General features: G+C 40.3%; 1 protein-coding gene across 1 annotated transcript in view; it reads right to left on the bottom strand.

Annotated features, from left to right (window-relative positions):
- The window catches only part of LOC111268176 (uncharacterized), a 59926-nt gene continuing 44037 nt past the window's right edge, over positions 1-15889 (bottom strand). Inside the window, exons 2-3 of the mRNA XM_022846980.2 lie at positions 10110-10395; positions 1-6182 (exon numbers count right to left, since the gene is read on the bottom strand). Of these exons, the coding sequence (XP_022702715.1) occupies positions 5489-6182; positions 10110-10395 (980 nt within the window). The 3' untranslated portion in view covers positions 1-5488. The remainder of the gene's footprint in view (positions 6183-10109; positions 10396-15889) is intronic.

The following is a 15889-nucleotide window of genomic DNA, read 5'->3' on the forward strand; positions in this document are numbered from 1 at the left end:
TTTACCAAAAAACGCAGCGCTTCTTTTATTGCAGCTTAAAAAAGAAAAGCTATTTTACTTAGTAGCCGAAAGTGGTCTACGATATCCGCAGCTCATTACAGAAAGCCACAGATTTTTCACCAAGCAATACTCTCAAAGCCGGTAGGGAGATTTCTCGGCTTTTATGCTGCTTATTATACAGCCGTAGCCGTTTTGTTTAAATACAGATTCTATCACTTGAAAATGAGTTAAGAAGTATATTTTTAAACGCGTGAAGTTCTACGTGCAGTAGATGTCTAGCCTAGTTCAAAAATTCTAGTTAATGTCTCAAAGTAATAATTTCTAGATGAGCATCAGATGAATGCTTAATTCTCTAGAATCGTTCCCAACGTCTGTACTGCCTCCGCTAAAATAGATGACGAGAGATTGGTAGCAACGTTTAAGGAAAAAGATATCTTTAACACAGCTACCAAGTAGATATGGCGACGGACTCACCATACAATCATGCAATCATAGGCTTCTCATATGAGACTCAGTGGTTCCTTCAAGTTGTTAATATCAGCTCACGTCGCCGTGACCGCCAATCGGCATCAAAACTATCATTGAAACACGCTGACAACTTGAAGACTGTCTTAATTCAGCTGTTATATATATCCCTAGGGGCGACGCCTTGCGGGAATTGTAGGGGAGAAAAAGGTCCTGACTCTAAAAACGGAACGGTCAATACAGTGGGAGCATATATTCATTTTAGCCGCTAGGAAACCTTTTAGGAACCACGTACCGTTTGCACAAAACAATTTCATCGATGTATCAAGAAGAAATGGACAACATTATATTATTCACTATTATTACATAGGAGAATTAGCATTTTTTTTAATGCTGCTGAGATTTTCAATCGGATTCTAAACGAAGCGGGTTCTGAGAGGGCCATCGTGTGTGTACGTTTCCAGAATTTCGTATTGCATAATAGTTCCATCTTTCAAAATTCGCTTTATCATCATATCTTTGAACAGAGTCGAGGGATATGTATGCTTTATTTTCTATTTTGTTACGCTAAATAAATAGATTTTAACTAAATAGAATCAATGTTGCGCTTGGTGCTACCCTGCCTAATGAGACTAATATTGAAATGTTTCCTACAATTTAACAGGTAGATTTTTTATCGCATTTGGAACACACGAGCTCCAGATGATGCGTGCCTCATCATTTCGTATTTAATGAATCAGTGTTACATCGTTCATAGATTCGTGAAGTGAAGTCATCGCTCGCTTGCGGAATGGAAACTCTCATGGACAAGCGTGCAGTATTGAGCGTATTTCTCGACCATTGTTGTAGTTCCGTCCGTTATCCGTTGATTCTACAAAACCAGGGACAGTGCATATCTCTCCTGTGTTATAAACCCAAAATATTCCAGAGTATTTGCCGAATGTACTATTTGGTCTAAAGTGGTATAGATGTTTTTTGCAGTGGATTCAGACGACTGTGCATAGTTGCCATCAGATCGTCGTCTTCACCCAAACTATCATAATGCTTTAGTTTTTATTAAATTCGTCAGAATTACTCTTGTAACACTCTTTGGGATAACTTTTATTGTTGGATTGTCCACTGGTTGGGGTGTTCGATGACTGTTAAATAAAACAGCTAGAAAATTCCTGTAGTTTATAGTGGTTTCCTTTTTCAAATGTATAGAGGATACATAGCGTAACACGAGAACCTTTTCACGTAAAGGTCCTCCTTCTGATTCTACATTTCGATTCATTTACAGGCTAAGTTACTGCTTCTTATATCTAAATGACGACGATAACGAAACGAAACGAAAGCCTATCATCTAAAATCCTGTTGAAGCTTCCATTTTCACAATTACAAAGTAAAAACAATCAGAGTTTTCCCGAATGCATTGTGTGTTTCACTATATGCGGATGTTTAAAAACAACGCATCAGCCCTAATATCCGCTAGCAACAAATACACAAACTTCACAAAGGCTCGTAGTACGTTATTTATAATCGGAGCGCACGTACTTTGGTGAACAGCATTGTATCCGTACTCAAAAAAAACTAATGATCCACAGATGAATCGAAAGGAGCCAAAAAAGCTATTACATTGCTGACGGTAAAATGTTTATCTTCATTGTTTTTGATCATTGTACCAATTGTAAAAGATGCTTTGGAGGGCCTTTTATGGCTCTATTGACGGAATCTTGGTCGGTCAGATGAATGACGTCAGGCACCCTAATTGTACAATGAAGTGATGAATCCGGCGTACAGTGGAGTCCACTATAATCGATTTATTATAACGGCTTCTCTATTAGCTCTATTATTAACAAGTTCGAAAAACTATATCTAATTGTTGCTCATTACATTACGTTATAAATTCGGGTTGAAAACAGTATATTGTCTGATAAAAAAAGATTTGATCTAGGAAAGCTCACTCGGCTACTGAGAAACAGCTTGACAGATACTAAGGAGTTAGATGTGTGTATATATATAAATGTTAGCATATATCAAAAGACTGCTACAGAGAAGCTACAAATCCGGCGTACACTGTCCAATTCGTAAGGAATGGAACGCGTTCTGATCTTATAGCCGGTTTAAAATGCACACAAAACGGAGCCTGATCGTCGAGAATACTGGCTAGTATATCGCTTGCGAAGTAAACAATGACGTTTGAAGTGCACAATTTGTGTACACAATACAATATATAGGTTTGAGCGTACTAGATAAAAAAAAAATGACTAGCCTTTCTCTACAGAATATAATCTTCAGGTCGATACGATTTTTTTTTTTTACAGTATTGCGATACAAGCTCCGACAGGTTCTGAGTACAGTGGACTCAGCGTGACTGGGCAAGGTCTGAGTTGTTAGCCTTTACGTTCCCTGACTTCGGTATAGTATCATCAAATATGCCGGCTTACATTAGAAGCTTACATCCCGTAAAATTCCCAGTAACAAAGAAAGACATGTCAGAGGTATTGCCCAAAATATTGTGAGAGATACCGGAGGATATTTGATGGCCATAGGTTCACTGTTGGAATTTTTGAGGGTTAAAAAAGGAGGAAAAGAAGGATAATATCTGCAGTCTCTTAAAGTTTCTATGAACAATTGAACACAATCAACTTTCCTCAGTCACTGCTGATGTATATTTCGCACTCGAGTACCCGTAACTATCGAGATCTATATCCTCTGCTTTAGGCAACGCGTGTCCATGTCTAAATGAGTTAACTCGATCTGACTCCCCGGTTGCTCATAGCAACACATTTTGAGCTTCGATCGTCGAGGTCTGCATCTGGTTTATACGGCTCAGCTCATTATCGATGCACAACAGTGTTTCTTTGATGTAGAGTTCTCGCTACTCCAAAGATTAGTTTTGCACTTGCCTTCTTTAGAAATGTTGCTCTGCGCTATTCGACTAAAGCCACTATTGGACGGAACCAAAGCGCGTAACCCAGTTTTGAATTTCCTCTTTGCAAATCACACGACAGCTAAACGATGTTTTATCAGCCTTCTAACGCGGGCCGTAACAGGGTCCTGCGGCCCCTAAGACACAATTACAAGTTCTAAAGATACAACCAATTATTTAAATTAGACGCCATTATTCGAGTTTTAGTCGAGGCTCGATTGATAAATCTGATTGAGAATCTTTGTACATTCAGCATTCTGGGTTGGCCACAAGGTCGAATTGAAAAAGTGATTTTTTTTCACCAACGACTGCGCCTAGTTAAGGCAGCGCTCGGAGTTTTGCAGACGTTCCGACGACCGTTAGTTACCTCAGCAGCATCCTAGCGACAGCCCAGCCAGCCAAGAAGTGTCCCAGTAAACATACGTAACCCGATTTAAAAACTTTCTTTCTTTTCAACAGAACAAGTCCGGGAGCGGGTCTTTGCAACGGTTGTGTATCGAATAGAACCTAGTAACTCTATGATAAAATGGTACTCATTATCTACGTTCCTATCTGATAACAGGCATTTTCACTACATTTTCTGTCTGTAGTTGTGTTCGTTCCGTATGCGCGCCGTGGCGCATCTGCTGGCTGATGCTAGATAAAAGCGGGGGGCAGGACGCATCGACAACCGGCAAATTCAGCTGCTGACAATCTCGCTCTTTTTTTTTTTCTTTTTTATGTGAGTTTAAAATGCTATTTATTTCCAATTGTTGGATGATACTTGTGGCTACGGCACTGTACAGTAAAATTTAAGAAAAAGTTCAAATATTCAATACAAATAACCTGGTGTTATTCGATTTGCATTATGTTACAGATTTCACCCGTCTAGAAATACCACAATATTAATAATTTATGTACAATCTAGGCACTGAGATGTCCATCTCAGTGAGTTGTCAAGTACACTTGCATTAAGGTTAGGTTCAGGTCCTCTTATTTTAATTTGTCGCGTCAAGAGTGTCTTACTGGTAACAGCGATGAAAAATGATTATACAGTTTAAAAAAAGTCGACAAAATTGGATCTGGTTTAGGGTTGATAGTAATAATAGCAGTAATAGTAGTCATAAAAGTATTGTCTAGAAGCTTAGCCATCTTTGTGCGGACCAATTTTATCCTAACAATTTACTTCCACTTCGTACGATCATAACGTCCTTATTTGTCGCTAAATAAATCTTTTCCATTTAGGTCAGTTAGGTTCTGTGTCATGTCAGCTTTCTTCGTTCATAGAAAAGGGTCTTTCTTTTTTAGACCTTATATAGAAATGATGCACATTGTAAGCAAAAAGTACACACACGCATGCATGCGTGATCATCATGCTTACAAGGATCAAAAATGTAAATCGTTCTACCATCGGTCTTAATATAATAGTAATAATTACTGATTGAACTGAGATGTCAGTTTTCGATGCGCTAACGTTTCAATCAGTTGGTCAGATATCCAATTTTTTTTTGCGTCTTTGTCGTTGTTTGTTACGGTTGGCGTCTGTTTTTCTCGCTAGATAAGTACATCGTCAGTAGCAAGCGTTACTAATTACTCAGTTGTATACATTCGGTGCAACATGTTATCTGTCTCAGTATTGTAAGATCCGTATAAATTAAATAGATGAGCTTCTTTGCTTCGTCGCGTCTTTCCGCTTGATAAACCGCGCTCAGCGGGCGCCGACAGTAGTAATCCTAGTAATAGTTGTCTACAAATACGTGTGCATTATACGCGCACTCTTCATCTCAGTTAAGAGCACTAATTGTTACGAGGGCCGCACGTCCGGAAAACCAGAAAGAAGCACGCACAGCTGAAGAAATCAGATTTTGTTTTTAGCAGCTCCATTATCATCAATATCCGAATCGTCGTTATTATGACTATTATCGTCACGGTCATTTTGGTGGCAGAAATGAGCTTAAAGATGCTGCTATCGAACTGCGCGATGTTAAGAAGGACATGAGTCAATATTAGCAGTAGCCGTTGTGATGATGCTGTTAAAAATAGGTAAACAACTGCTTGCTGGTCAATAGCAGTATTGATCACGACGTTCGACGACGCATGAAAACGCGGCCGCACAAGGCTTGTAGGCGATTGTTACCGATATGGCGCGATTACCATAGTGACCAATGCCACAAAGCCTACGGGGACGATCGATGCGAGAATTGGACTTAACGCCACAGGCAGTGCGACGCCAGACGTGAAAGCTCGCTTAAAGCCGAAGCACTTGACGGCGATGAGGCGCTTCTGCCGCCGGCACCAATATTCGCCTTCAGGATCATTCGTCTGCGCGTCGCAGATACACGCGAAATAACCACCATCTGATACCGAATAGAGAACGCGTGCACTGGCCGCACATTGTGCTGAGCATGGCTCAGACGTCTTTTCAATGGTTGATCGGCACGCATGACCATACTGCACGTACGCTTGTTGACAAAGGCCGTTCTCCCTACATAGACGATGCCGCTCAACACAGGACACCTGTGGATTGTAGGGGGGTTCTTCGACGAACTGCAGATGCGTAGCCGCCGCCTGAACATGTTTTTGTTGGTATTCGCCCAGCCTATGCTTATAGTCGAGCCGCTGCTGCACGAAATCGACGCGCTTCCGTTCAAATTCGCTCTCGTTGAAGTCAAGCCGCTCTGGCCAACAGTTTTCTATGTTCCGCATACTCGCACACTCCTTGTCGCCACGAGCGCACGAACACGTGATTACCTCGTAGCCTTCGATAATTGACGACAGTGATATTAGTGACAATCGACACTTGTCGAGGCAAAGTCCTTCCACGGTTCTGGAATCAAAACAACACAACACAAATACACATTGAAACCGATGTTGTCGGAACAGATATGATGTATTTAATATTCTGAACTTTTACATTCGAACCTGATATATCAGACCAACACATTGAAACAGATGGAAAACAGTTGCCAGATTTTTAGTCTCATGTCGACATGTACACCTTACAATACGGCATCAATGCTTCTTCAAAGCGTATCTGTACAGTCGAATATTCGTTCGGCTAAAAGGAAAGCCACCAGATCTAAATGAGTCGAATGATATTGTCAGAGAAGCTAAACGTCTAAAATGGCAGTATGCAGTAATTCTTAACTCTCTAAGAGTGAACATATTTTCTTTTATATAAATCCAGTTGGAAAGGGCCAGCTATACCAGATCCCTGAATAACTGAATTTACCACGTTTTCCAAGCACCAGGTGAGCATAGGAAAGCTTTTCATCCTGCTGAATTCTACAAACAAATGGGGATATACAATATATTATTCCATACAGTTTTAATAAAGCTAGTTAACCACGCAGTCCAACGGTGCCCTTGAGTCACCTTCAATATCCACTTATATACCAGAAGTGTTATCATAAGTGAACCGTTAAACGCTATATATGACTCCCTTGTCAAAATAAAAACTCTATATTCTTCTCGAGCACGCATATATTTCTCTTCAAGCTATCTTGCCACTGTGATTACATATCTCTTCGAAGGGACGGTACCTATCCAATAGCGGCTAAGAACTGTGAAGGATAAATCTCTCGTAATTTGATTTTCCCTTCGATTATATCTCTACACCGTAAAACGCTAGCTAGGGATAGGAAAATGCATACAACTACACTATATAACAAACATTTTTCTGGCTATACTATACAGTCAACTAGACTTCCAAGCAGATACGATGTCGAGATAGGTCATTATGAGCGCGTCTCGTTTACGGAATACTCCATTTCACAGCTGCAGGTACGCTCGTGTATAATGTATGGGTGATAGAATTAAGACGGGTCCCCTTGAAATGAGCCCTAAATATAAACGCCGTACACTTAGCGACTAGTTCGTTTGACTTTGAGTTACTTTTTTGAGTTCTTCATCTATTTTCGAAAGCTTATTTTCTGGAAATAGCCTATTTAGCTATGAATGAGATCAACCAAAGTAATATATATGTAGATAAATATTATTCTACATGTCAGCAACGCCAGCAGCCGTATGGGGGGAAGTGTTCATTGAGGCAAGAAGGCGTCATATTGCCTGAAAGCTGGAGCACATTCTTCGCGAGGTTGAATATACCGTACAATCTTAAAAGTCTTAGTAAGCTATTACTTGAACATATATATTTGGCAAAATTCTTGGAGCGGCCTGTGGATGAGGTCCTGCCAAAGCCTAAATACTATTATGTCCTTCCTCCTTCTATTAGATTACGGCTTCATAACTAAATCCGGTCTTATCCATATTTACTATTAAATAGCGCTAGATTTTTTTTGGAGTTAAGTTTCGGTAGTTGAAGTGCCTGAGGTGGCCTTCTCGAACGTCAGGGCGATCAGTACGGAATGACATGAAAAGGGCTGGCGGACCTCCCGTACCTATTTCGTACCTTATGAGTTTCTAGCGAGTAAAATAAAATGTTTGATAATACTTGCAAATATATATATATATATATATATTGCAACGCGCTGATTACACCGTCGTTCCGTGTCGAGATAGGCTAGCTCTGTTGAGGCTTACGCCACGGTTTAACTAGTCGAATAAACGATATAAGCGTGCGGCACGAGCTCAAGACCGACTTTTTTCTCCGTATAATACTGCGCTTTAAGGTCGCGAATAGTATGAGAAGCACGCTGACGAGCTTTATGTAACCTTGAAAATACCAACGGTTCGCCCCGCTGCAGAAGCACCAGGCGTACCTCTCGCGCCCCAAAGTGACAAAGCATGCCTTTCACAGACATGAACCAGTCGACCTTTTAACCTGCCGTAAGCACACTAAGCGAAAACTCGTCATTTGATGAGCCGTTATTGCGAAAGGAAGAGTAACGTTCCAACGAGAATCCACAGTTAATACCCATTCACCTCACAATTAGGCAGTGCGAACACAACGCGAGGCTGGTACCCTAATTAGCGTTAGCCGAAAATTGCTTTCGACGGCATTGCTTCTCAACATGCTGGCAACTTTTTCTTGAAAGTCGCTATACTCTATCGTCAGGCCGAGAGTCTAATCTCTTTAATGTGTCAGGCAAGTAGCCCTAAACTACACAGATTAGTGTTTATTGTGAAGATGTATGATTTTATGATAATGACACTTTGAACTCGTGTTTTGTAAGTAGTTTACTGATTATAATATTTGTTGTAAAAAAAATCTCTACTATCTATATCATGTAATAGCTGACAGAGGTACTTCCATAATAAATAATTTGCCCAAGTATCCTGAATAAGGATTACTCCGGTTGTGACTGAAGCAACGAAACCTGCGTCGTATCTAACACGATTCTGATTCAGTTTGACAAGATTCAGCCCTGAAATGATTAAATCCTGTCAATGCAGCTTATTGTTCGAAGTGACTTTAAAAAATTGACCTCTTACTACGGGCCTATGAGTTGTTTGAAAGCATCGTTTTCCTCACTTCAATTTTTAATCAGGGCTCTTCATTATTTCCAGACCAACATCAAAGTACTCCGAAAGCTTGAAAGATGAGAAAAACGGCTTTAAGAACTGAGTTCCTGGGAGAAGCTGAGACAATAAAACGATCGACACAACTTCAGACACTGGGTTCTTAGAAAGGTCTGAAATGGAAAGGAGTGATCTGTTAGGAAAGAGAAAACATGCTACCAAGGCCGAATCGGAGGGACCCATGGGAAGGATGCGTACTCACGAGCTAGAACTCATAGGTCCCTTAATGGAGTCTTCGCAGTCTCAGCAGTCGGAAACTGTGAGGCGCCACTGTCCGAGGGTCAAGCACAAGACAACCGTTAGCTGCCACTATTATTCCTACTCGAGCGGCCGTTGAAAGTATATACATACATATGTCGTTGGTAGGAAGAAAAAGTACAAAAAACATTGTTGCATATACTCCAAATGCAAGCAGGTTTAACCGACTAAAAAATTGGACCCGACAACTTTCCATCTCAAGTTTTCTCTTGATGAAAAGTTTCTATTGTAAAAGAATCTATATTTTTGGTCATATATCTATATATATATATAATGTATCTATATATATATATCTATATATCTATATATATATAATCTATATATATATATAACGACGAACGATGTGTGCATCGGTACTCGTAAAACCAAAGTTCGCTCTTCCTAGAACAAACCAACTAAGAACAACTCATTCGGTTAATGGTTTCCCTGGTCTGATTTTAGCGACGATTTTCTTAACCAATGGCTTAAGTATTTACCACGCCACCGGGAGATGTTGTCCGCACTGTGTGCAACAGCTACGGAACGTCACAGTAGTAGACTGCCCAATGAGATCATTTTGACTCCTAATTCAATTGTCGTTCTTCACTAGCGTTGTCGTTCAGTAGGGGGTTATCATTCTTATTCTATAGCAGCTGGACTGTTGCTAGCGAACACGCTTCCTTACCACTAGATACTCTTTTGGATTTTATTATATATTCACTGTTTACAAAATTCGAATATATTTAAAAAATCATAGGGGTCAAGTCCGCGACTCAAACAATGTAGGAAGACGAAAGCAGGTTTTGTATTTACAGATCGGCTAACAACGCGTAAGATGGTAATCTTACGCGTTGTTAGCATATATATTTCCATATAGTCGCGGACAAGACCTTTTGCGTTTAACGATTAAGTAAATTAAGTATATTGTTTAATAAAGGGCGAATATGTAACTGGCTTACAAATGTATGTAAAATATGTAAGAATAAGTGAAGCACCAAACAGTGGACAAGCAAGCACCCTTGCGGACGACGCGAACCTTCCCTGCAGTTCTTTCGAGCAGCCAAGGGTATAAGCGTGATGTACAAGTTGGCAATTCTGCGACTTCTTCAGGCAGGTGGCGATTGCCGCTGAGCAGTTCATTTGTGAAAGTTGCACTGGCAGTATCTGACCGCCGTCTGGTGAGGATGACGCTACGAATGCTGGCGAGACAGTCATCGACGACGCCGATTGCGTCACTAGGATGCTTGCAACAACGAGCCACTGGACAGAGTGAAGGCCGGCCCCGCTGAAGTCGTTTCGACTTCGCCAACAGGAGAAGCGGTCTGAAATGGACAAGGAGATGCTAAGATGAGATTATAATATAATATAATAAGATAAAGATGAGATCTAACAGAAATATTAATATTTCTGTTAGACAACATCGTAAACAGTATTAGGATTGATCCATTCTACATGTTTGATAAATTAGTAAAGAAGCGTTTTCTTAATGATCCACATACGATGCTCTGTTTGTAAAAGTCTTTGCAACAGAAGAGGAATAAACTGTAATTCACGGATGCGGTAGCCACATGTCAGCGCGACCACACGACTTGATATAAAATACCGTAAAAATATGAACCATAGCAGACAGCCTGCCATCAAACGTTGTATTCGGCGAAAGATTTACGACCGGAAACAATGTGAGTCGTTGATTTACAAAATAGGAAAACTTGTTAAACTCGAAAATGAGCCTTGTGTGAGACGCCCTGCGAAAAAGCGTTCGGAGCCGGGACGCTACAAGTAGCATTAGGTTTGGCGTACGCAAGAATACCAACCCTGTTCACCGCTGTCAAATTGGGACGCAGAAAAATATAGCCGGATGTATCTCGCATCGTTTGCACTAGAATCTAAAAGGTCCCCTAAAAAGGCTCGGCTCTTTTTGCTTTGAGCATTTGTTGCATCGAATTATAGTTAGAGATCGCTTTCACACCTTTCAGATTGAACACCTAATTACGCCGAGCACTTTCATTGTAGTCAAAGGTATTAGCGCTTAGCAAAAATATCCAATAAGCGCTCAAAGAGGCCCAGTATCTGGTCGGAACCTAACAAGCGGAATAAACTGCGTCACGTGATGTAGGCTTTTAATATTGTTAGAGGCAATAATAAGTAATTGCGTTCCTTACACCCAATGAGCTCTTAGAAGTGGATCCCTTGACCATTAGACTGCGTGTAGTACAGCAGACGACGACAACAACAAACAAAAGCCTTCATCTCAAATTGAGATTAAAACAGAGTTTGGCACTCTTTGGCCATACAGGCCCAACTACCGCCAATGTACCTTATTTGGTCCGTCATGCGCGTTTGCTCATTATGTAAATACGCCTTCGCGAACGCATAATAAGCGCGGCACAACTCGGTGTGAACTACTTCATTTACCACCAGCTGTGCTTGACCTGGAACTTGGCGCAAGAACGTTACATGTTGTTATCAATTGTGCACTCACCTTAACTTGTGTCGAATATGATCTTCTGAACAGCATCATAACTGACAGAATTATATAGTCTAAAAATCGGCTGTCAGATGTGTTTATGATCGTACCGTTAAAAACATCTTTCTTTTGCATCACGCATACGTTCGAAGGCAGCCAATTCTTTTTGTTGTTAACAGAACAGCAACGTGTTACTGATAATAAGTATTACCTGTCGGATACTATAAGAAGCTTGCCCATACCTAGCTGTTTACGGGAATTGTGTACTTGGCGATCCACTTTGATTACTCATGTCTCATTGTTATTAACACGACAAATTCGCTGGAGTGAGTTTATTTTCTAACATGGTAACATCTAATAGGCACGGCAGCCCGAGGTAGGTTCAGCTTCGTTTGTCATATAAGGGATTTTTAATGATAATTTTAGACAGGACATGACGTTACGTAAGCTACAGTTTTTTGGGGCTTGTAAAAACCCACCTCATTCGCTGCGGCAAATGTCAATGATTTGGTTTCAGGTCTTAAAAAGAACTTAGAGTTGTCCTCGAATCGTATACGCATACGCACAATGAGGCTGAAGTTCGAGCTTTACTCGAGCAACCCTCTCAATATCAACTCTATATCATTAACTCAAGCATGTGCGATGTGTACCGAATACGCGAAGCTTCTCTATAGAAATTGTCCTCTTTGATAGTTAGCACCGTGAAGGACAATTCGTAACCTAACATTCAGTGTAGGAACGTCGGGACGTTGTTCAAAACTAGATACTGCTGAACTGACTTATAAAAGGAGGCGACGTCAACCATGAACGTGCTCTGATCGTTAATTCGAATTTTAGCGTTGGCAAGTAGTTACTATGGCATATACCTGACATGCCATTTCATAAATTTGTTGGAAGAAAACCCAAATAGGTTCAGCATGACCCGTACGAGGCGATATCGAATAGCTAAAGTACCGAACGTAGAAGAAACCCAACTTACCTTTTGACCTAAACATTGAATCTTGTGAGGCTGTATAGGATCAGGGTCTACGAAGGAGCCAAGCTTTCCAAATCCTGCCATGCGGATCATAGCGACGCTGCAGGTGCTATGCAGTGCTATCAAACAAAGAAGAACGATATTCCACTCTAGCCGTATTCTTTGTTTACTAGGTAGATGTTTCACAATACGAAAACTTCGATAAGAATGTCTGGGAATACAAAGTTACTTTTGTGATAGAAAAAGCAAACGTCTGAGATGACTTTCAGCAAAATTACGTGCGACTGTCATTTATTCATCACACCCCAATGAGAACTTGATGGGAACGAAAATAGAGGTTGTATACAACTGGACCACTCTAGATTCTCGTAATACTTTTGTTTATGTCTACTATGGACAGGGTAAAACGTAAATGAATGTGTCCCCCCGTACTATGTGCGTTAAGGTCCCCCAGCTGACACGAAAATAAACCATATCTAATCCAGTGGTCCCCTTAAGCGACTTGAACCATAAATCTCGTGCCCTTCTACACACTGAAGTGATATGGCATTTAGCCCATATTCACGCTATGCCTAATACTCCTTCCTCAATCAAAATGAACGTTGTTTTCGTTGACAAACATTATGTGTATATCATCTAAGTTAAGAGCAATTAATGCGATCATTTTATCTATAACGAAATGTTTGTTGTCATATATGTAGAGAATTTCCATCCTTATGATTGACTTGCTCAACTTGGAGCCTACCGTTCCAGAATTACCGCTGAGTCAGGCACGCCATTTCTAAGTAGTCAAGATCGACAAAGCTAATCACAATAGGAGCGACCATATCAGGGTTAATGATTATATGGATAATCTTATTTTCAATGTTCACTGAAGGAGCGCATACCCTTCGACCTCTCAGAATTGACGGTGCTCACTCGACATGACCTTGAAGAAAACAGCCAACACATATATGAAAGCTCGGAGCACGATGGCGCAAATGTCAGCTACCGTCTATGCGTAGCTAACCAGATATTTTCAATTTTATGGTTTACAGTTGTTGGCATTTTTCGATAATAAAGACTTTTGTCGCGAATTAAAGTACCGTAAAAAATGCGATATTTTTCCTTCGACTCCTGTAGCACGATCTGCGCTGCGACTTTCAAAATCGATACTTTTGTCCATTACTAAAACCTATAGGCTACAGTACATACTGATTACATACTAAGAGAAACTTCTAACTACAGAACCGGGTCACATCTAAAATTCGGGCCGTTAGTTTAATATTCACCATTAAGCATCTTTCTACGAGAAGGGCCGTCAAGTCATCTCCGTCAAGGGACCGCGTTGCGTACAGCGTTATAGCTCGAGTATAGCTCATTTCAATAAATGTGTAAGATTAGTAAAAAAAAAAAAGTTTCTGTCAAGTCATCCAATATTTAGTGTTCGATCTTTCTTGTCTTGCGCCAAAAACAATCGAGGATCATATCGAAGGTGTCCACACCAACACGGTGGGAACTAGCGGCGCTCTAACCTGAAATATTATCCGGCGGATCTACTGCATACAAGGCAATGATGCATATGGAAAAGAACACACGTGACGCTGTAGAAGCGTCACGTGTGTTCTTTTCCATTCTTTCCGTAGACTGATTGAGGTTGAATTAGTAATCCTATAGAGTGAAAGTCCTTATATAAACCATACTGGAGTTGAACAATATTTCTGTGATTAGTAGTTACTCAGCTGAGTGCTTAATTTTCACCTTTGTCGTTAACTAGTTGCATACAGTGATGCGGTTTCGTTGTCATCAAAATGATAGGAAGGTATCGTTATGGTTGATGGCAGATTAGAAATCTGGGCTAACAAAAAGCAGACTATTGATTATAGGTGGGAAATTTTCCGAAGATTTTATCACAGCAAACATAACTTTAATTGTGTGCCCATGTTACTACAAGCCTATAATCAGCCTATAGAAACTAAACTTCTACAAATACCGCTCCCGTGAACGGCTTCAGCTCTTAAAAATTTTACATTTTTCACTGTTTTCGTAAATGTTTATTATATCTAACAATATTTCGTTATACTTTATATGCGTACCGTTATATAATAATCTTTTTTCTAAAATTCCACTAACGGGGATAGCATTAATGAATTGCAGGTTTAACAGTTTGGGTGCCCGTTTGACCGCACTAGGTTTGTTGGATTATCGTTTATTGAAATAATCCATTAGAAATATTGGACGTAAGGGGCAGTCGTACGAAAATTGAGCTAAGGATTGTATAAGCTAAACAATGTAGTTGATTTTCGCAGACTTTTCTATACTGGAAAACGACGCTCCTAACGTCAAAGGACGCACCCTTCAGGTTGTCTGCAAATCCTAGTCCTGTCTGAGATTTTTGTCCTAACACAAGGCTATGTGTTCACCTTTCTACGCGAAAAAGATGCCTTGAAACGCTAGTAGTACTCTTTCTAAACAACATTATCATCACTAAAAACGCCCCGCAAGCTTTCCATCCAAGTAACATACCAAGTTCAATTCGGAATGAATGATATCTATATTTTGTATAGCTGTGTCCCTGTTTTGAAGACACCGAGAGATAGGAGAAAGTGCGGCTATTCAATTTTTAGTTAACCTATTCAATTCATCTGATAGCATTCATTTAGGTAAACCTAATATGGCTGCGCCTGTTTTTATACCATGTAGGTTTGCCTAACCCGAAAAACTGTCCGCTTAAACCAGATACAGGCCTTATTTCCCGCCATTTTCAAGCATGGAAGAAATAAGAAGGTAAAGTAAGTTGGCAGATCTCATCAGGTTTAGCAAGGTAGCTGGCACAGGTATACATTGATACTTAAATATATTTAGTTAAAGGTCGTTGCCCCGACGTTACGCAATGAGCAGATTGTCTGTGGACAAGGGCACGAAATAATTATGGAAGGCCTCGTAGGTATTAAAGGTAGAGTAAATTTTTTACCGATAGTGACGAACGGGTAATGCTTATATCGAATGTACTATTTAACGTACCATTTCGATGTACCACCATCGTAGCCATTATGTAGTGAACTTCAATTCATTCGCGCGATAGGTATTCCTTCGAAACGACGGCAGGTAACTTGTCTATACCATTGGCTCACTATAACCTGACACCCGCTAGTACTATTACAAAAAGTAGCTTCGTTGAAGAATAGCCCATTATAAATAAAGCTCAAGTGACGACAGCTTCGTTTCGGAACACATCACGGCGCCTTTTCGCAGCCATTGTCGCCTGCTGCTTCTTCTTCTTCTTCTTCTTATTATTAATAATATTGGGCGATTTTTACGGCGATAATAATTTGTCCACGTACATATTACAGAAAATCGTGTCGGACAGCACAGGATGATAATACTATATAAT

This window comes from Varroa jacobsoni, unplaced genomic scaffold (genome assembly GCF_002532875.2).
Source record: "Varroa jacobsoni isolate VJ856 unplaced genomic scaffold, vjacob_1.0 scaffold_1263, whole genome shotgun sequence".
Classification (NCBI taxonomy): Eukaryota; Metazoa; Arthropoda; class Arachnida; order Mesostigmata; family Varroidae; genus Varroa; species Varroa jacobsoni.